Source organism: Sporothrix schenckii (assembly GCF_000961545.1).
Source record: "Sporothrix schenckii 1099-18 chromosome Unknown Cont47, whole genome shotgun sequence".
Lineage (NCBI taxonomy): Eukaryota > Fungi > Ascomycota > Sordariomycetes > Ophiostomatales > Ophiostomataceae > Sporothrix > Sporothrix schenckii.
Window position 1 is genome coordinate 1,627,590 of NW_015971148.1, and position 19,696 is coordinate 1,647,285.

General features: G+C 56.6%; 9 protein-coding genes across 9 annotated transcripts; 5 read left to right on the top strand and 4 right to left on the bottom strand.

Moving 5' to 3' along the window:
- Positions 1 to 486: 486 nt before the first annotated feature.
- Positions 487 to 2,166, bottom strand: SPSK_03254 (uncharacterized protein; the record flags this gene model as incomplete). The annotated part of the gene is made up of 1 exon (XM_016730094.1): positions 487 to 2,166. One exon carries the CDS (start codon positions 2,164 to 2,166, stop codon positions 487 to 489), a length of 1,680 nt encoding a protein of 559 aa, XP_016585094.1.
- Positions 2,167 to 3,632: 1,466 nt separating this feature from the next.
- SPSK_03169 (glucoamylase) lies at positions 3,633 to 5,613 on the bottom strand (the record flags this gene model as incomplete). Its single annotated transcript, XM_016730010.1, has 2 exons — positions 3,633 to 5,314; positions 5,388 to 5,613. 2 exons carry the CDS (start codon positions 5,611 to 5,613, stop codon positions 3,633 to 3,635), a joined length of 1,908 nt encoding a protein of 635 aa, XP_016585095.1.
- A 1,329-nt stretch (positions 5,614 to 6,942) lies between these two features.
- SPSK_03651 (uncharacterized protein) lies at positions 6,943 to 7,533 on the top strand (the record flags this gene model as incomplete). Its single annotated transcript, XM_016730486.1, has 1 exon — positions 6,943 to 7,533. One exon carries the CDS (start codon positions 6,943 to 6,945, stop codon positions 7,531 to 7,533), a length of 591 nt encoding a protein of 196 aa, XP_016585096.1.
- A 627-nt stretch (positions 7,534 to 8,160) lies between these two features.
- SPSK_03210 (alpha-amylase) lies at positions 8,161 to 10,014 on the top strand (the record flags this gene model as incomplete). Its single annotated transcript, XM_016730051.1, has 1 exon — positions 8,161 to 10,014. The coding sequence occupies one exon, from the start codon at positions 8,161 to 8,163 to the stop codon at positions 10,012 to 10,014; it is 1,854 nt and encodes a 617-aa protein (XP_016585097.1).
- A 193-nt stretch (positions 10,015 to 10,207) lies between these two features.
- SPSK_03519 (short chain dehydrogenase/reductase) lies at positions 10,208 to 11,179 on the bottom strand (the record flags this gene model as incomplete). Its single annotated transcript, XM_016730357.1, has 2 exons — positions 10,208 to 10,665; positions 10,780 to 11,179. 2 exons carry the CDS (start codon positions 11,177 to 11,179, stop codon positions 10,208 to 10,210), a joined length of 858 nt encoding a protein of 285 aa, XP_016585098.1.
- A 1,158-nt stretch (positions 11,180 to 12,337) lies between these two features.
- SPSK_03120 (feruloyl esterase) lies at positions 12,338 to 14,587 on the top strand (the record flags this gene model as incomplete). Its single annotated transcript, XM_016729961.1, has 1 exon — positions 12,338 to 14,587. One exon carries the CDS (start codon positions 12,338 to 12,340, stop codon positions 14,585 to 14,587), a length of 2,250 nt encoding a protein of 749 aa, XP_016585099.1.
- A 256-nt stretch (positions 14,588 to 14,843) lies between these two features.
- Positions 14,844 to 15,134, top strand: SPSK_03775 (uncharacterized protein; the record flags this gene model as incomplete). The annotated part of the gene is made up of 1 exon (XM_016730609.1): positions 14,844 to 15,134. One exon carries the CDS (start codon positions 14,844 to 14,846, stop codon positions 15,132 to 15,134), a length of 291 nt encoding a protein of 96 aa, XP_016585100.1.
- Positions 15,135 to 16,056: 922 nt separating this feature from the next.
- SPSK_03618 (uncharacterized protein) lies at positions 16,057 to 16,751 on the bottom strand (the record flags this gene model as incomplete). Its single annotated transcript, XM_016730455.1, has 2 exons — positions 16,057 to 16,635; positions 16,698 to 16,751. 2 exons carry the CDS (start codon positions 16,749 to 16,751, stop codon positions 16,057 to 16,059), a joined length of 633 nt encoding a protein of 210 aa, XP_016585101.1.
- Positions 16,752 to 18,710: 1,959 nt separating this feature from the next.
- SPSK_03577 (esterase) lies at positions 18,711 to 19,520 on the top strand (the record flags this gene model as incomplete). The annotated part of the gene is made up of 1 exon (XM_016730414.1): positions 18,711 to 19,520. The coding sequence occupies one exon, from the start codon at positions 18,711 to 18,713 to the stop codon at positions 19,518 to 19,520; it is 810 nt and encodes a 269-aa protein (XP_016585102.1).
- Between the last annotated feature and the right edge of the window lie 176 nt (positions 19,521 to 19,696).

Sequence of the window (19,696 nt, forward strand, 5' to 3'; positions counted from 1 at the left end):
GTCGGTCATCGTTGTTGAGGTCGATTGAGATCCTCAAGAAGGGGGTGAACGGAGGAATGGGGAGCAAAGGCACCATTGGCCGTCCGGTGCCGAGTCATGTCTGGGGAAGTGTGGAGGAGGGGCGGGCAAGTCGACGCTTGGCGAAGATATGGCGATTGTCTGGCGATTCTCCTGCTTCGATCTTTCGCCTTCCTCCTGCTGTGACTGACGGTTCTCCGTACGCCACTTACGCACAATATGTATGCCTATTTCTGTCATAATCAGAGATGCAATAATGCGAATCAACACCAACACAATCCTAAACGGCAGTCACGACGCGTCAGGAAGGAACGCTTCTAAACGATAGCAAACCATAAGAAGGTAAGAACGAATGGCTTGTTTAGCTGCTCTTTCTGTATTCGACCAATCTGCATTCTAGGCCACAATATGTAGTTTTTTGTCTCAAACCAACGCCAACTATCAAAAACAATCCATTACCATCAATAATCAACGGTCCGAGTTCAGATCAAGAGAGACGAGGGAGCGTATCATGACATCAACGGACATATAGGTCTTCTCGCTCACTGCGCTTATCGTACCATCGCCACTATTGCTGCTTTCATGCAAAACTCCGTCTTCGAACCGACTGTTCAATAGCCCGCCGCCAACATCCTCATCATCCCCATCGTTGTCTCTGTCTCCATCATCGACGTTGTCCCCTGCAACAGTCTGTGTGATTGCCGTCGCTGAATCCGGCTGCCAAAACGGTCGCCGTCCCCGCCGCTCTCGGATCTGCTCAATGGCGTCCTTGCGCACGTCCTCAATGAACCGGTTCAGCAGCGTCTGCTGCTCTTTGAAGCCCGGATGGGCGACACCGCCCACCAGCAGCGGTGGGCCCCATTTGAGATACACCTTGTTGTGGCAGTCCGGAACGACGGGCCGCAGCGGGTGGTGCCGGAAGTACAAGTGACAGCAGTAGCAGGCGGCCTTGCTGCAGCCAATGTAGCGGTCGCCGTTGTCTGCCCAGACCAGTCGCTGGGCATGGAAATGCTCGAGCACCTGAACCTCGGCATGGACGCGCGGTGCTTTGAACGATTCGTCGTCCAGCTGCATCCGCTGAGTGAGCTGGTGCTTCTGCTCCAGCTCCTGGAGGCCGGCTGTGAGCTCGGCGAGCAGCTCCGTGTCGTCGCTTCTGCACATGCGCACGGCAATGCTTTCCAGAAGCGAGCGGTGTGTGGCAGGACCAGCCCCAGATGGACGTGGGAGAGGCCGGTATGGGGCACTATCAACAACCGGCAGCGCTTGAATGTGGAATGGATTGAGTAACAAGTCCTCGACATCCATCACACTGCCGACAAGCCGGGCCGGGACACGGATGTGGTCTGCCAGGCGACCTATGTAATGGTATGCCTTGGAAAAGCACTGGAGGGGCGATTGCGCCGAATGCGGCTGGTCCTGCTGCATCTGTGCAAGCGCCTTGAGTGTCTGCATCTCGGCCGATTTGCGCTTGTCGTACGCCAGACGGCACAAGTCTAGACCGGCACCGACAGCACCGAGCGCGTCAGTCGACTGACTGACGCGCTGCAGCCACCCGGCGAGAGCCTTTTCTTGCCCGGAAAAAGTACCGCCCGCCAAACTCGTTGTGCAGTTGTCGATGGCTTTGCGCAGCAGTGCGCATATCTTTTTGATCTTGGACAGTGCGTAGGCTGTGCAGTATGCGGTGATCTCTTTAGAAGCTGTCTCCAAGAGGGCGGTGCTGCTGTTGCCCGAACTGACAGCAGCATGGACGTCCTTGAGCACGGCCACCAGACGGCGCATTAGGTCTGCCAAGAAGGGCACGATTTTGTTCTGTGGATTCGTGTTGGCCGCGACCCAGTACACCAGGCAGTCCTCCCGTTCTTCAATGCCCAGCGCAGTGCACGCATCGCCTCCCTTGTCGTGCTCGCACAAAAATGCAAGATCATCGCGAAACTGCCGGCGGATGTGCTGTGTTGTGATTGGAGAGGGCAGGGTGGCAGATGCCGTGTGTCCGCCGCGGACGGGATCGAGGGCGTGTAAGAGCTTGAGCGGCTCGTACATTCGATTGATGAGCTTTTCATACGGGCCAGTATGCGCCCTAGGCCCGGCGCCGGCTAGATTCTGCGACGATCCGGACCGGACTCTCCGGGTATTCGTTCTGGGAGGCATAATGGAATTGGTACAAAAAGTTGGCCGATTGAAGAAACAGCAGCAAACTCCATGTCGACATCTATTCCGGACTATATATAGTTGTCGACAAAGAATTTTTTTCGACTGGGACAAGGCTTCCTATCGCCTACATTCAATCGAGTGCAGTCCCTTGACAGCGCCCCGTCGGGTACAGTTGCCCAGAACAGCCCAACCAGATGCCTTGGGGGCCGGAGGCCGAGCTGTAGGAGGGACAGCAAGGGAGGACCAGATAGAAGGCGGCATTTGAACAATAAGCACATTAGGCAGCACAGCAATTTTGCACTTTCATTTTGCACTTTCATGCTTCAGTCAAACCAATCATGAAGTCATCTGTGCCTCCATGGAGCAGCCTTGCCATCAGGTCGTTGCGTTACTGAGAGGATCTCGGTGTTTGGTTCATGACGATCGCTCCTTTTTGAAATAAGCAACAACCGGCGGTGCACCAGGCCTGCAGTTGGCCCAGACACAGAGTCCAGCTGGCATCCAGTTTAACCAGGTCTGCCTACCCCTCGAAGGTGGCCGTTTCGCCGGGCGCCAAATTCGTGTCCGCGGCCACAAGGCTCTGATGTGAGACGAGGGGCATAGGCGTCAGGCCATGCATGCGTTTATGCACAAGCGACATGTGACATGTAGCGCGATTCTGTTAGTATTCGCTCGTTAACAGGCAAATATTCTGCTTCTTTGGCACACCTTCTCACTATTCTCTTCGCGACGTACGAGTGTCCCTGTCTGTCGACGTCTTTTCACTCTTGCAGTTCCTGGTGCTAAGGCTTTTCTGCTTCGTACACATCCCACGTTCTCAAGCAAGTGACCAGCTTACTGCTCTAAGGGCCTTCATATACGAACCGGAGCTGCCTTGGCCAAATATCGTGTTGTTCCCAAAGGTCTACCACTGCAGGTCGATGTGTGACGCGCCCGGGCCGGCCGTACAAGCTGCCACAGATACCTGCCCTAATAGCGCCTTCCCTAGCCTCCTGTTTGTCGCACTACCTTTTTGTTTACTTTTGCCCCTTTTTTATTACAACAATGTCATGTGCTACGCGAAGATTTTCACCTATTGGCTCGTTCACGTCAAAATAACAGAAATTGTTCTGCGACACCGCGACACTGCGGCACACGCATCTCTGTCCATGGCAAGTGAACGAAAAGCACAATATATTGGAAATATGTACAGTCGAAGCGAAGTATCCCAATGACAGACCGTCACGAAGAGAAATGAACAAAAAAAAAGAAAAAGAAAAGCAACGCCAAGACAAGTCGAAAAGAACAGAGAAAACAACGCAAAATAAAAGCAAGCCCTAAGAAACGTAAAAAGGCACGACACAATCTCACCCACCTTTTAATTTTTCCCATCGCTCTCCACCACTCCTCCACACGCCATTATCATCTCCCACATTTATCCTTGTCGGCACATTTTCCCCAATACAAATCCACCCATCCAATGTTCATCGCCAAGTGTCGTTTTCCGTGGCCGTGGCGGTGTTGCAGCCCTTGGGCACAGTGTAGGAGCGATTGGGGTCGCTCTCCCAGACAACAGAGCCGTCGGCCTCCTTGCGGATGTACTTGTACTGGAACGTGGTACCGGCGGGCAGGTTGAGGGTGACGAACCACTTGTGGTCGCTCGACGTGTAGTCGGCCGCGCTCAGGGCAATGGCGCTGCTGGTGTCCCAGTTGCCGAGGACAGAAAGGGAGCCCGTCAAGAAGACGTTCTCGCCGTAGCTCGTGGTGGCGATCTCGTTGAAGGTGACGGCGACAGCCGTCGGGGTGGTACAAGCAGTGGTGGAAGTGGTGGAAGTCGAGGTGGCACCGCCCGTGCCGGACGACGTCGAGGTCGGCGAGGTCGTCGCGGTGCCGCTGGCCAGGCTGGACGGCCACGATCCGACGGCGGCCGTGCTGTACGAGCCAGACACCGACGTCGCAGAGCAGACAGAGGGCACGCTGGAAGCGGACGTCTCGCCCCAGGACGGCGGGACGACGGAGTCGCGGCGCATTTTGGCGGTCAGCAGCGCGGCGTAGGACCAGGTCAGGTCGCGGGCGGACAGCGGCGAGCCGGACGACTTGTCGTACTGCTCTGACATGGACCCGTTGGCCATGGCGTACGTTTCCACGATACTGACGTAGCCGTCGGCGTAAGTCTTGGCAGCAGCAACAATGGAGGCGTAGGCGGCGGACGTGGCGCTATAGGTGCCGACGGCAGCGCTGCTGTAGAGATCCTTGAAGAAGGCGAGCGAGGTGCTGTCGATCGTCAGGGAGCCGATGCGGTTCCAGGTGTACAGGGCGTCGTACAGCTGCTCCGCGGCAGCGAGTGTGGTCAGGTACCAGGGGTTGCCGTTGTAGTACGAGTCCTCGGGATAGCGGCCAACGGCAACAGCAACACCCTCGGCCTTGCCAGAGTTGAGCGCGTAGACAGACCGGAACGAGTCGGTGTAGACCTTGTGGTTGGCAAGAGCGCGCGAGGAGCAGGGCTGGAAGGTGGCGTCGTCGCAGGCGGCGGTCGGGTCAAAGGCGTGGATGCTGGCGAGGACCGTGTTGGCATCCTTACCGGTGCGGCCGCCGCCAAAGTTGGCGTTCATGTAGCTGCCGGTCCAGAAGGACTGCATATAGCACAGAATCTGGGGCGCAATGGCGGTGCAGCTCGGGCACGAGGACCCGACGCGGGTGGCAAAGGCGCTGCCCTCGACCAGAGCGCGGTGCTGGGCGGACACGGTGAAGAAGGACGAGCCGCTGACCTCCTCCCAGAGATCGTAGCCGGTCTGGTTCCAGTACTGGGCGACGTAGGCCAGATCGTTGCGAACGACGGGCCAGACATTGGCCGTAGCATAGCTGGCGTAGCCGTTGTCGAGCAGCCAGTTGCCAAAGCCGACGAGCGCCGTGGCACGCAGGGCAGGGCCGTCACGCTGGGGGCGGCCCCAGGATCCAGTGAAGGCGGTCTCGTCGACGTTGAACTTGGGCTCGCCAAGACCGGAGCCGTCGGACAACTGGCCAGACGGGTTGGAGACGGTCTGGAGAGTCGCCTGGCTGTCGATGTAGTGCGTAATGGCGGACTGGACGCTGGCGTCGCCGTTGCGGAAGACCTCGATAAGCGTCTTCATGACAAGGGCAGCATCACGACTCCACGTGTAGTAGTCTGTAGAGCATGGGGGAGGGATTAATAGGAGGGACAAGTACGTGACCAACAAGGGGAGGCGGCGGTGACATACAGTCGGGGTTGGACGTGCTCGGCGAGGCAATGACAATGCCCGACTTGGCGCTGGCGGCGTACTGGCCAGAACTGCCAATGTTGCTAAGAATGCGTTCGACGGCGACGGCGGCCTCGGAGTCCAGCCAGGTGCCGACGTCGGCGCGGGGGTCAACGCGCGACGGGGCACCTAGGACGGTCCGAGCGAGGGTCAAGGCCGCCACGGCCCAGGAACGGAGGGACGGCATTGCGAGCGTGGGAGCCGAGGAAACGGAAGAGCAGTCAAAGACAAGAAGGCAGCTGAGGGCAAGCAGGAGAAGGGCGCAAAGAGAAACGGGCTTTGCACGGCGGAGGCCAACGACGAGCGTTGGTGGTGCGAGGGGAGCGAATGAAAGTGGTGAGGCGGATGGGGATGGAGAGAATGGGTGGTGAAGCGATCGACCATGGCCGTCTGCCTCCTTTATAGAAATCATGACATCTTGGAACGCTGCTGTTGGCAGGGGGAAGCTGTCAGCTCGTGATGATGCGGGTGGGTTTGACGGGGCTCTTGCCCAATGTGGCAGACGAGTGCACTGCAGGTGCTTTGTAATTTGTGGAGGAAGGTGCGGAGGGCTGTGCGGAGGTGCCGTTGGGAAGGCGCGCGGCAGACGATGCGTGGTCTGTGAGGAAAGAGCACCGGGGGGCAAGTACCGGAGGAAAGATCAATCGTGAGTGCACTGGGCTGATTCACGACATCACGGCACCGAAGACGGGCCTTTCCCCACACGTTCCACACCACCTCGAGGAAAGACCGGCCCTACCAGACTCCGCACTTGCCCTCTGCACTCCGCACTTTGTGGAGAGCAGCGAACGCAGGTCCTGCACTTTCACGTGTTTTGCATCGGACGGAAAGTAGAAAAAGAAAAGAAAAAGAAAAAGAAAAAAAAAATAGACGACAACAAAAGGCACAATGACTGGTACGCCCACCACCCCGCGCGAGCTGCCCCAGATGGAATCTGCCGGCCGTACCGTCAGCACTGGCATCTGCTTGGCCCTGGCTAGCGGTGGAGATTGGTGGTGTGGATGTTGTTATTTTGATTGTATTTCTGTATCTTTGTCACATTTCTTTGCTAAGGAGCATAATGCCTCATGTAATTCGTACTCCGTAGAGTTGTATCTCTACTTTATCCTTGTCCATATTAGCATATATTCTATATGTTCTCGGTCTCCAGACGTGGCCCATGGGGTATTATTCCGTACATTTATTGTTCGTTTACTTTTTTTGCATTTTGTTTCTCTGCTTTCCTAAATCCCTCTTATATTTTCCACTTCGTCCATTGCCGTCCTTCATCATCTACTTCTTTCGGGCCGTTCGTGGACCGATCGAAAAGCAGCAAGACCCCCTGTCTTCTCGTCCGCATTTATCACGGCCCACTCGTCTTTTATCTTGCAGACTGCCAAAGTAGACAAAGCCGTGGAAATAGTCGAAATAGGAATAGGCAAAGTACGTCATGTTGCTCCCTACGCCATTGTCTGTCGATCCCCGATTCATCCCATACGGTCGGCGCTATTGGGCCACCGTCGCTTAGGACCTCCGAATGCTTTGCGTGCAGCGCTCGTTTGCACGTACTCTGCAGTGTGCAGTCCTGACTTATCCCCTCTCGCTAAGCGGTCGACTGCAACTGTCAACGACGCGTCATGCAGCGACTGCCGGCGTCACCGCGGCGCCGAAGTGGCCGATGCAGATGCGGAGGAAGGCTCAGGAGGGTGTCCTGGGGCAGACGCTTCCCCATGTCTCAGGTCCCCAGATCCAAGATTCACACGTGCATGTGGCGTGTGTGCTTCTGTACATCGCATGTCGCATCTTTGTCCCAAATGAGGTTCATCCCGGAGTAGCATCAAGAGATGGCAAAGTACGGCCGGTGCCGTTCACCATTTTGAATATGGTGCTTGAAAACCGCGCACCATTCATATGCAGGGCAAGGAACGACGTGCGCCGTATTCTGTACATGTACGTCGTTCTTCCTTATTCGCACAAAGTCCGAAGTGACCCCAGCCTGCGACGTACATATCCGTCCAAGGGCCGACACTACGAAATGCTGCCGAAGCGATGCGACTCTACAACTGCACATCGCAGTGGCCCCCAACCAAAGAAGCAGGGGCCAAAAGCGAGCCATGGTTCGAAGTAGGCAGAGTGTCATGCAGAGTGCAATCTACAAAGGCGTGGTTTGACCTTTCTTTTTCCTTTGTCTATTTTGTCTATTTATCTGTTTGCGCTGTATGCCGCAAGTCAACCTTCCCTGTATTCTGGCAGACGCCATCACTTGTGCGTGCATAAACTTCGGCCAATTGGGCCTGTCAATAGACCAGTCTCGCCGAGGCGCTGGCGACCGCTTGTGACGATCACATCAGGATTAACCAATGGCCTTGCAATAAGGGAACAATACCCCTGGCCACCTGGTCAGTGCGGCCGATTGCAGACGATCGAGGGACCACAGCGAGCTTTCAGTGGCTTCAGACGACAGCTGTTGACTTGAAACAAAGTTTCGACTGTGGGGCCTGCCGTCCTGTAACCTCCGTCATTTTCTGTACTACATACTGAGTGGTTGTGCCTCGTCTCTTTCTCTTTCCTATTAAGGAGAGGCCTTGGCGGCTATTGTCGACTTACACTACGATGTACTTAATAACCTATAAATCGTATACTGACTTATACTGACATATAGCTCTGTCGTCTTTGGGAATCCACTCCAAAGTCGAAATATCGACTTTGTTTTCCTCTCTCTTCCACATCATCCTTCCACTCCACCCTCATCAACATGAAATTCTCCATTGCGTCCCTTCTCTCGCTCGGTCTCCTCCGTGGCGCGGCTGGCCTGTCGCCGGCCGAATGGCGCCAGCAGTCCATCTATTTTCTGCTGACGGACCGGTTCGCGCGCACCGACCAGAGCACGACGGCGGCGTGCGACACAAGCGCCCGCGTCTACTGCGGCGGCAGCTGGCAGGGCGTAATCAGCCAGCTGGACTACATCCAGGGCATGGGCTTCACGGCGGTGTGGATCACGCCCGTGACGGGGCAGTTCTACGAGGACACGGGCGACGGCACGTCGTACCACGGCTACTGGCAGCAGGACATTTACGCACTCAATCCCAACTACGGGACGGCCGCCGACCTCAAGGCGCTGTCCGACGCGCTGCACGCGCGCGGCATGTACCTGATGGTGGACGTCGTGGCCAACCACATGGGCTACGACGGGGCCGGCACGGGCGTCGACTACAGCGTGTTCACGCCCTTCAACAGCGCGAGCTACTTCCACGCGTACTGCGAGATTTCCAACTACAACGACCAGGCCAATGTCGAGGACTGCTGGCTGGGCGACACCACCGTCTCGCTGCCGGACCTCGACACCACGCTCTCGAGCGTGCAGACGCTGTGGTACGACTGGGTCCGGGGCCTGGTGGCCAACTACACCATCGACGGCCTGCGCATCGACACCGTCAAGCACGTCCAGACGTCCTTCTGGCCCGGGTACAACGACGCAGCCGGCGTCTACTGCGTCGGCGAGGTGTTTGACGGCGATCCGGCCTACACGTGCCCCTACCAGGCGGTGCTGGACGGCGTCCTCAACTACCCGCTGTACTACCCGCTGCTGGCGGCGTTCCAGTCGGCGTCGTCCTCCGGCATCGGCGCCCTCTACAGCATGATCTCCTCCATTGCTGCCGACTGCGCCGACCCGACGCTGCTCGGCAACTTTGTCGAGAACCACGACAACCCGCGCTTCGCGTCCTACACGAGCGACTATGCGCTGGCCCAGAACGCGCTCTCGTTCCTATTCCTGGCCGACGGCATCCCCATCGTCTACGCTGGCCAGGAGCAGCACTACAGCGGCGGCGGCGACCCGGCGAACCGCGAGGCGACGTGGCTGTCGGGCTACGCACAGACATCGACGCTCTACAAGCACATTGCCACCACGAACGCCATCCGCGCGCTGCTCATCAGCGCCTCGTCCGGCAGCTGGGCCACGACGGCCAACAAGGCCGTCTATCAAGACAGCACCACCATCGGCATGGTCAAGGGCGGCGTGCTGACGGTGCTGAGCAATCTGGGCGCGTCGGGCGCGTCGTACACGCTGACGGTGACGGGCACGGGCTTGGCGGCCGGCACCGCGCTCGTCGAGCTGTACTCGTGTGCCACCGCGACGGTCAGCAGCGACGGCAGTGTTGCCGTGCCGATGGCTTCGGGCCAGCCGCGCGTTCTCGTGCCAGCGTCGTGGGTGAGCAGCGGTAGCTTGTGTGGTGGGACGGGCACCAAGACGACGACGACATCGACCACAACCACGTCGAGCTGCACTGCCGCCACGGCCCTCTCTGTCGTTTTTGACGAGCTCGTCGCCACGTCCTATGGCGAAAACGTATTCTTGTCTGGCTCCATCGCGCAGCTCGGCGGCTGGGACCCGTCGAGTGCCGTCGCCCTTAGTGCCAGTGCCTATACGTCGTCCAACCCGCTGTGGGCCGCGACCGTCAGCCTGCCGGTGGGAACGACGTTTCAATACAAGTTTGTCAAGAAGGAGTCGGACGGCAGCGTCGTCTGGGAGAGCGACCCGAACCGGTCGTACACGGTTCCGGCCGGTTGTGCAGGGGGGACTGTGACTGTGTCGACAAGCTGGAGATAGTCTGCATCGGCATGATGTGGGACGGGTCTATTTTCTTTCTTTTGTTCATGTATGACGATTTCTGATTTCATTTCGGGACCTCTTCTTGTAGGTCGTCCGTTCTTGTCTTCTCATGTACTTATTTGTCCAACGTTTGTATATACACACCAGATTGACTGCTTTGCTGCGCACATCGTGGCCGCTAGCGACTCGTCTAGGCATAGCCCAGATTCCAGAAATTGTTAATGTTCGCCTCCGAATCCGCGTCGACAAACTCGGGTGCCGCCCGGAACGTCACGCTCTCGCCGTGAATCTCGGCCACGCCGCCGGACGGCTCGCTCCCTGTCAAAATCTCGTTCACGCCCTTGGTCAGGGTCGTCATCGGCGTCATCTTCATCGCCTTGAAGAGGTCCTTGCTCGGCGCAATGTTCGTCTCGAGCACGGCGGGTGCCAGCCCAAAGATCTCAATGGCCGCCCGTTCGAGCGGCTGTGCCAAGGAGCGCACAAGGCCAATGACGCCGTTCTTGCTGGCGGCATAGATGGGGGCAACGGGGAACGGGTACAGACCGGCATTCGATGCCGTGCAGATAATGCGCCCGCGGGAGGCGGCCGCGCGCAGGCCGTAGACGGTAGGTACGTTTTTCTTCATGTAATGTGTCGCGAGTTTGATGGCTGCAATGTTTATTGTTTATTGTTTCCTTTGTTAGCAAGCTCTGTTACTTTGTTGTGGCGCCGAAACGAGGGCGCTATTCGTCCGCCACGCACGCATCCTCGCCCCGCACGTACTAAAAATGGTGCCGACCAGATTCACATTCAACGTTCGCATCGATGGTTCCGAGGGCTCGCCCGGCTCGTCCTTCATGGCTTCTGCCACCAACGGCGACTCGCCGTTCTCCGAGATGCCCGCGTTGGCCATGACCACGTCGATGCGGCCGCCACACGCGTCGTACACGTGCCGGAACGCCGCCGCCTGGCTGACCCACGAGGCAACGTCGCATTCGACAAACGACACCTGCGTCGAGCCAGAACTGGCCGTCTTCAGCTTGGCAACGGCTTCGCCGCCACTCGTCTTGTTGACATCCAGCACGGCCACGTGCCCGTACTGCTGGTCGACAAAGTAGCGTGCCATGGCCCGGCCGATGCCGCTGGCGCCGCCAGTGACGACGGCAACCCGGGAGGTGTTCATAGGGAGGACGGGGGAGGACGGGGGAGGGAGGTCGTTGGTGGTCGGCCTCTGAGGTTTGCAATAGACGAAATCGAAGTCGATGATGTTTTTCAAACGAAGGAAGAACCAGTGCTGAATGGTAGGATTGGGAGAGGAAGGAGCAAAGGAGCAATTGACAAACAGGGACACGAAACAATTAAAGGAAAGAGCGCAATATGAAAGACGAGGAAGCTGCGAACGGCGATTTTACACAACGGGTCTCTGCTGCTCATGAATGACCTCCTCCACTCCTTTGCTCCAGTGCAGTGTTTTACACCCGTATTCCATCGGTTCGGTTAACATGACTGGTGTTGCCTCCGATGCAGCGACTACAGTGCTAACTTCATCTGCCGTTGGCGCTAGCGACTGTGTAAGTGGTTTTGCGGGGAAGTGGTCACTTTCTCTCAAGGTCACTGTCGTATTTCACATTTGTTTCTATCAAATTCCTTGACGCGTATCCAATAGTAGGCCTGAAAAGAGTAAGTGTGTGAGAATGGGCGTGATATTACAGTATAAAAATGTCTGCTACTGGGCTGCTGTATTAACTGTTTGTTTCCATTTCTGCGTTGTAGTTTGGTCTGGCTGTTGAGCCTTGGAAAATTCAGTTTATACAAAGCTCAGGACTTTCTTTTGTAAATTACCCTCTATTGTCCTGCAGTACGTCAAAAAGCTTATATGACTGCATGCCACATCGTCTCGAAATCAACAGGCCCATATCGACCATTGGTACAGTCTGGCTCAGGCCTCGTGTCGTCAACCTACAACCTTCGTAGCCGTTTAGAAGAAATGGGCCCTCATTACGGTCAACTTGCCAATTCAAAGCATACTCTATTTATTGTCTTAGTTTAGTTACTGCACGGTTACGTTGTCTGGAAGGACACTTCTGTCGCAACAGCGTGCCGCGTCTTATTTCTTTTTTTCAGGCATTTTCGAGACATACGTACCCGGTTTCTGGGTTGCCTGGACCCACGTTTTCGCGGCAGAGATCGCACGGGATGTCGCCTGTGTGTTTGAGTCTCACTTTTGCCGTTTGCTTCTCGTCTCTCCGCTATTCCAGTCGGTGCCTTCCTTCTCTGGCCCTCGTTCAGCTGAACCGCCGCTCCTTCCCCGTTTCCCTTGGATTGCCCCTTCTTTCCCAAAATGGAACACGTTACATTGGCGAGGCAGTCGCGCCTGCAAGCACGACTGTCAGCCGTTACGAGCACGCCGACAGCAGCTTCCTCGCCGTCTCACTCCGCACTTGCCTTATGCAATGCAACGTCTACGCCCATTTCTCGCACCACAAAAGACGCCGGCGATGGCTCAAGCGACGATCGTCAAAACAAGAACCTCGGCGAGGACAAGCACACAGGCTCCACCCCAAGGACCACGCCTCTGCCGTCGACGGCGGGGGCGACGACGTCGCCTGACATGTCCCTCCAACCTCGACGAGAGGCATTGACCATTAAAGGCGACGATGGCCGGTTGCGACGAAAGGGAAACCCGGCGCCAGTGGCTGCTTCGACGACACAACGCGCATTTTTGGTCCTAGGCCTCCCTCTGCGCATCCCACACCGACAGAGCCGGATTCTCCGCATGGCCTTCTTCTCACTGGCGGCCGTCTGGGCCCTGTGGTCACTGCTTTTGCTGTTGTCTGGCCGGCAACAAGCGCTGGCCATTCCAACACCAGGACACAATGACGCCCACCACAGTCACGGCCATGACAGCCACGGCCACGACAGCCACAAATTCTACACGGCCCGTCCGTGCAAGGCGGCCACGTTTGCCAGCGTCCTGCCCAGCTTCGCCGCTATCGAGCGTGTCGACACAGTCGCGGCCAACGGCAACTACGGCGAAGGTGCAGCCGACCTGGGCTTTCCCAGCAACGCCACCCTGCTTCCGCCTCTCTGCGCCGTCACCGTTGCCGTGCACAACGGCTCGTCCAACTATCGTCTCGCCCTTTTCTTGCCAACAGCCACCAACTGGAACGGCCGGCTGATGACGATTGGCAGCTACTCGTTCGCGGGCGGCATCAACTGGCCCAACATGGGCGAGGCGCCGCACTACGGATTTGCGACGCTGGCGACCGACGGTGGACACAACTCGTCGCAGAGCGATCTGGACTGGGCGCCGACGACACCGGCGAAGCTGGCCGACTGGGGCTACCGGGCCTTGCACGGGACGGTCGCTCTCGGCAAGACTTTGGTCGAGACCTACTATAGCGACGCGCGCATCGCGTACTCGTACTACAGTGGATGCTCCACCGGCGGCCGCCAGGGCCTCAAAGAAATCCAAATCAGCCCGGACAGCTTTGACGGCGCGCTTGTGGGCGCGCCGGCCTGGGACACGTCACGGCTGATGCCGTGGCTGACCCGTATTGGCGCCGCAAACTTGCCCGACGACGGCGCCAACCACATTGACCTGCCCGACTTTGCGGTGCTGGCGGCGGCCGCACTGAAGCAGTGCGACCACCTGGATGGGCACAACGACTCCATCATCAGCCGGCCCGAGGCGTGTGTGCTGGACTGGGCACCCATCACCTGTGGCAATGCCGCCGTACCGCCCGGCGAGCCGTGCCTCACGCCGGCTCAGGTCAAGACGGCGCGGTACCTGTATGCAGACGCTTTCACGGCATCGGACGACTTCATCCACAGCGGCTACTCACTGGGGTCGGAGGACCAATGGAACGTCTACCTGGCCTTTGGCGACGCGAGCGACTTTGACACGCGCTACGAGCGCTTCTGGCTTTACAACGACACCACCTGGAATTGGACCCTATACAGCGACCAGGTATTTTACGATTCGCTCCGGCTCAACCTGGGCAATGCGTCGGCCGACGACTACGACATCTCGGCCTACCGCGACCGAGGCGGCAAGGTGCTGATGTACCAGGGGCTAGCAGACGGTGTCATCACGCCACGCATGACCACATATTACTACAATCAGACGATGAAGGCGATGAACTTGACGTTGGCGACGGCGTTGGACAAACGAGACGAGACCAGTGAGACAAGTGACCGCCACCCACACCACAAAGACACAAACCCTCCCATCCAGGACTTCTTCCGCTACATCCAGGTCCCGGGCATGCAGCACTGCTTCGCCTCTCCGGAAGAGGTTGCCGCCCCGTGGATGTTTGCCAGTCCGGGCCAGGCCACCCTCTTGTCCCAGGATTACGGCTTCGGCCCGGGATGGGGCGTCCCCAATCAGCCGGCCAGTGCCGCCCACGACGCTGTCCTGGCCCTCATGGCCTGGGTGGAGAATGCGGTCGCGCCGACGAGTATTGTGGCCAGCGTCTGGAACCCAGACGGAACCGTCAACCGGACCCGTCCACTTTGTGTGTACCCGCAGGAAGCCGTGTACGGCGGAAAGGGGAGTCTTAACGTGGCAGCCAACTGGAGCTGCAAGTGAGAGAAAGCATAGAACAAGAGAGAATCTAAAGATACGTGAATGATAATGATCGGATTCGTTGCTAATGAACATGTATTGGGTTGCTTACATGCTTCGAGAACCTTTGCAGGCGACTGCATATTGTTTCCTCGTCTCCGCTCCGATGCGCCCTCGCATTTAGCCCACAGTCATTGCATAGCTCCGCGTTGCTGACGACCACGAGGTCGAGCTGTGCCCGTCCGAGTAGCCCATCCGGAATTCGTATGTCGTGTGCCCAATGACAGTCTCGACTGTCGCCGTCTCGCCCGCCGGCACATCTGGTATGAGTGTCGTCACAGTCTGTGTCGTAACCATTGTCACCACCGTGGCTGGGATCCACATCGGGTGTGTTACAGACGTCTGTGTGGAGGACCAGACGACGGTGTGTATTGCCGGTATGCCGGTCGTTGCGGGAGCCACTGACTCGACAGCCGTTTCGACGGCCGTGACGGCCGGTCCTGGGTTGGGGTGGGCCGTTACGATGGCCAGGCTGGCCAAGAGCAAGAAGAGGGGACTGCTCAGTGTGTAATGCATAATGAATGTTGACGGGCAATGGCCTGTTGCTTTTATACGAAAACAGCACTGAAAACGGCCGAGGGCAGAGAGAAAATGAAAACTCTTTTGTACGCGCAGAACATCATGAAGATGTCGACGAGACGACACGGAACTTTTAAGCCAATCTCCTACAACTGGGTATCTCTTAATTAAGAGATCCTGCGGTTAAGTGAACGGATATACAAGCAGCGTTATACGTGGTCATTGATGGTCTGTAGTATCCAGGATTGATGAATTTACCCGGTACAACCTGCCTTATTAGGATGCGTAATAGGATGGTCTAGATACCTTGTATTCATCGCCGCTTGTGTACTATTGAATTAGTCGTCTATCGCGTAAGAGAAACTATCGCAATTTAAATTTGGTGTTCCTGGTGACGTTGATGGGGTCGCGAGTGTTGGCATTTTGACACTTGCATTGGCCTTGGAGCTGGCAATCCAGCTATCACAGTTTCTTTGACATTTAAAAGGGCATATTCACATAGTCATCTGCATCACCAAGCATCCTATCAGGTCACCAATGCGGCGACGTCTTCATTGCGATATCTATGAGCATAATCCTCCCAAATGTTCCTTGCAGCGCACTGCCAAATACCACGAAACCAAAAACGCAAAAATAAAAGAACCACACAGCTAAAAATCAACAATAATACAAATATGTCCCACTCACAAAGACTAATCCAAGCCAAAATAGCAAAAAAATTTCGTCAAATCATACTTACATAAAACTTCGTTATATTGCGTCTGCGTCTCCACTAAGAGACGACCGCCGCCACGACACAGGAAACTGGCCTCTGCTGTTTGAAGAGAATCAATGTCCTCTTCTTTTTTCGCATGTTTCATTTCTCACCCATATATCTGACCTTGCGGCTCTGGTCCTCGTCCTTCAATCCCTCCTCAAACGTACATCCGCTGGTGTGAGTGCGAGCTGCGCCGGCTATGGCCGCTTCCACTCCGCGGGCGCGATCCGCCACGGCTGCGGTGGCGGCGCACGGTCGTCGTCTCCGTCACCACACGCCGGTCGTGCTCCTTGCGGCTCATCTTGCCACCGTGCATCCAGGCGAGGACGGCGGTGAAGAAGAAGAAGACAATGTTCATGATGCCCAGGGCAAAGCTGGTCTTGAGCACGGCGCAGGGCGTGTTGGAGCCCAGGACATTGATGCCTTGGCTGGTCAGCGTCAGCAGGCTGCGGGCGTGCTTGAGCCATGCGTTGGTGCTCTCGACGTGGTAACAGTTGGCGTCGGTGATGAAGCGCAGCTGGTAGACAGCGCCAATGAGCGCTCCCACAAACGCGAGGTCGACGAGTGAGACAAAGTGGGAGTTGCTGCTGCTGCGGTGGTAGCTGAAAAGCGTGACAATGGTCCAGACGACGCCGAGAACGGACACGATAAAGAGGACGAGGATGTAGTTGGGGGTGAGTTCGTTTTCGTTGATGTAGGCGTGGATGAACCAGGACAGCATGCCCATGATGGGGATCTACAACAAACAATTAGACGGGAATGACACCACTATGCGACTGTCAAGAATGCAAAACTCACCAGAGTGAGAATCTGTGCAAAGCGCCAAAAGGCGAAGAAGATGGCGAACAACATGGTGACACAGGCCGATGCGGCAAGGCGACGAGCTCACAACGTGTACAGCGCACAAAAAAACGAAATGTCGATTCTGCTACGCAGACCTGCGGGTAGGATGGGATGCGACGCGTGATCCTGCAGCGAGCTGCGACGGGGGTCACACACTCTCAATCGTTGGAACTTGTGGTTCGATGTATTTTGTCCTGTTTTATCTCGTCAACGAAAGGAATGCGGATACGGGGTATTAGACAAGGTTATCGATCGGGCGGGAAGAGGAATGTGCGCCGTTGAGCGGATCGGAATGGCGGGCAGCGAGAGTTGCAGTTGAAGGTGAAGAGTCGACCGTTGGAGGAGTAAAAAGTTGCAGGAGAGAGAGAAGAGGTTGAAGATTTCGAGGTACACAACACTTGACGCCAAGATGACGAAGGTCTATCCACAGTTCCTTCCTGTTTTTGCTCGATAGGGTGGCTGGGAGGGGAAAGAGCGACCCGGATACGGGCGGGAGACGATGGAAGGTGTACAAAGTAAAGTGCGCAAGGTCGCCGCCTCGTTCGCTCCTGCCCCCCAAAACGACCCCAAGGAAGCAAGGAAACGGCCTCGATCCAGCCACCGTCGCACCTTCCCAATATTACGCCTATTATGCAGCCATCTTTGCACCCCGTGACAGTGCCCAATAATACGTGCAGCCTGCGCACTTGGATGCATAAGTGCTTGCAGAAGCTTACACGACGGCCGAGAGGAGGGGGAACTGACGACGCTTTCCGCAAAACGGCAGCATGTTTTGAATCCCACGTGTGCTGGGTCTGCACTTGTCAGTGAACGTTTGGAGGGGTGGCTGGGCTGGCTGGACAACGGCAGGTGGGGATTTTCAGTCGAGACGCTTGGCCAATCAGGTGTGACCGTGTGGGGTTGCCTTTTACGGACGAGGGAAGGTCCGGTCCACAAACAGAAGCCCGACAGAGTGGCCCGTGCATCCGATAAGATAAGCTTGAAGCCTCCAATTCTTCCCGATGACAAACAAACCGACAGCAGATCGGAAAAGCCGACACCAATTGGTCAGTATGGTCAACGGCCGAATTGTCGACGGCACAAGATACCACTGCTCCGGGTGAGCTGCAAACGTACAAGGTGCGGCGGCTGGACGAGATACGGTAGATGTAATAGTACTGCATTTGCGTGTCCAGTTTTTAAAAAATTTACGGCTTTGATTTTGCGTGATTTCTAACTTTTAAAAAAGGATTTTAAATTTTAAAGGAGGGCCGTCAAAAAAATCGGCAAAATAAGCGAAATCCGTCGTTTTATTATGCTTAAAGAATCGACAATTGGATACCGATCCTAACAGCCTTCCTTCCCGATGTTGTTGTGCCGCCACTGACAAACCGTCGGATTTGGAGTTAACGCCGTTGGTACTTCGTAGCAAGGATGACAAAAAAGGAAGTTGGGTTTGGGCAGAATCCCGAAGGATTGACCCATCGACTTACATCATTCGATGGCGTCGGGAATGGCGTTAAACCAGGGGCTTAACGACGGCCTTCGACGATGCCACCAAAAAAGTCTTACCAAATCTCAACGGGAGCTCTAGGACCACCAAAGCACTGCTATGGGGTTCTCGAATTAGCCCTGTCGGAGTTGAGCTTGTCGGAGTTGAGGCAGCAGCTGAGGGTCAAGCAAGACTGGCCGCAAAACTGACAAAGACGGGCGATGTCTGACAAACGGGGGCAGAGATCCATGTGTATGTTGACAATGGTTGAGTTCTTCCCACGGAATTATTTGCCACGGACTTTGCTTATCGACGGGATTCTTTGGTATAAAAGAAGGAGGATGTCGAGGTCGAGCTGAGAACGAAAAGACTCATGTCATCAACACACTCGAGCAGTCTCTCCAACAACATTCCAAACATTCCAAAAATTCAATCAGACACCCCCTTCTCTTCAGATCTTTGCGATCCTCACTATACCTGTCAACCAACCCTTCAACATGGCCTTGTCCGAGTGCTGCGTCAAGGGCTTCGTTTGGGAAGGCACCCCTGAGGGCCGCGTTGGCAAGATCGCAGGCGGCCAATACAATGCCTACATCGCCGGCAAGAACTCTCCTGCTGCCGTCCTCTTCATCCACGACGTCTATGGCTGGGAAAACCCCAACGCCCGTCTCATGGCCGACCACTATGCTCGGCAGACTGGCGTGACCGTCTATGTGCCCGACTTCTTCCGCGGCGAGGTCATCCGCCGCTCCGACCACCCAGAGCTCGCGGACGCCGAGTTCCTGAAGCAGCATGTCCTGCCCTTCGTCGGCCGCCACCCTCGTGACGCCCGCGACAAGGACGTCTTTGCCGTGGCCCGCGCCCTGCGCCGTGAGCACGGCCACGACAGACTCGCCGTAATTGGTTACTGTTATGGCGGCTGGGCCGCGTTGCGTCTGGGCGCCAAGCCCGAGGACCAGCCCGAGGACGAGGACAAGGATGCCAAGCCAATTGAGGGGCCCCTCGTCCACGCCGTGTCCACAGCGCACCCGTCGCTCGCCACCGAGCGGGACCTGGCCGGCGTGGCTGTGCCCCTGCAGATTCTGGCGCCCGAGATCGATCAGCTGTACACGCCGGCCCTGAAGCAGTTCACCTTTGACGTGACGGCCAAAAACGGCATCCCCCTGGACTACCTGCACTTCCCCGGCGTCGCACACGGCAGTCTGATGCGCGGCAACCAGAAGTCCCCCGAAGCGCGCAAGGTTGTGGAGCGCGCACAGTACGCCGCCATCAACTTCTTTAAACTGAACCTGGGCCTTATCCATTAAGTGGACAGTGGGGGGTTAGTATTCTTCCAATCAGCCTAATCCACCATTGGTTTTTGTAGACGCTGTGTTAAGCAGAGGCTAGGAGGGGACGCTATACTGTTCAGTACTTGACGGATAAACGTCCCATGTCTGGATGAATGGCTCGGGGTGAATTGCTAGAGTTCGGTTTTAATTTC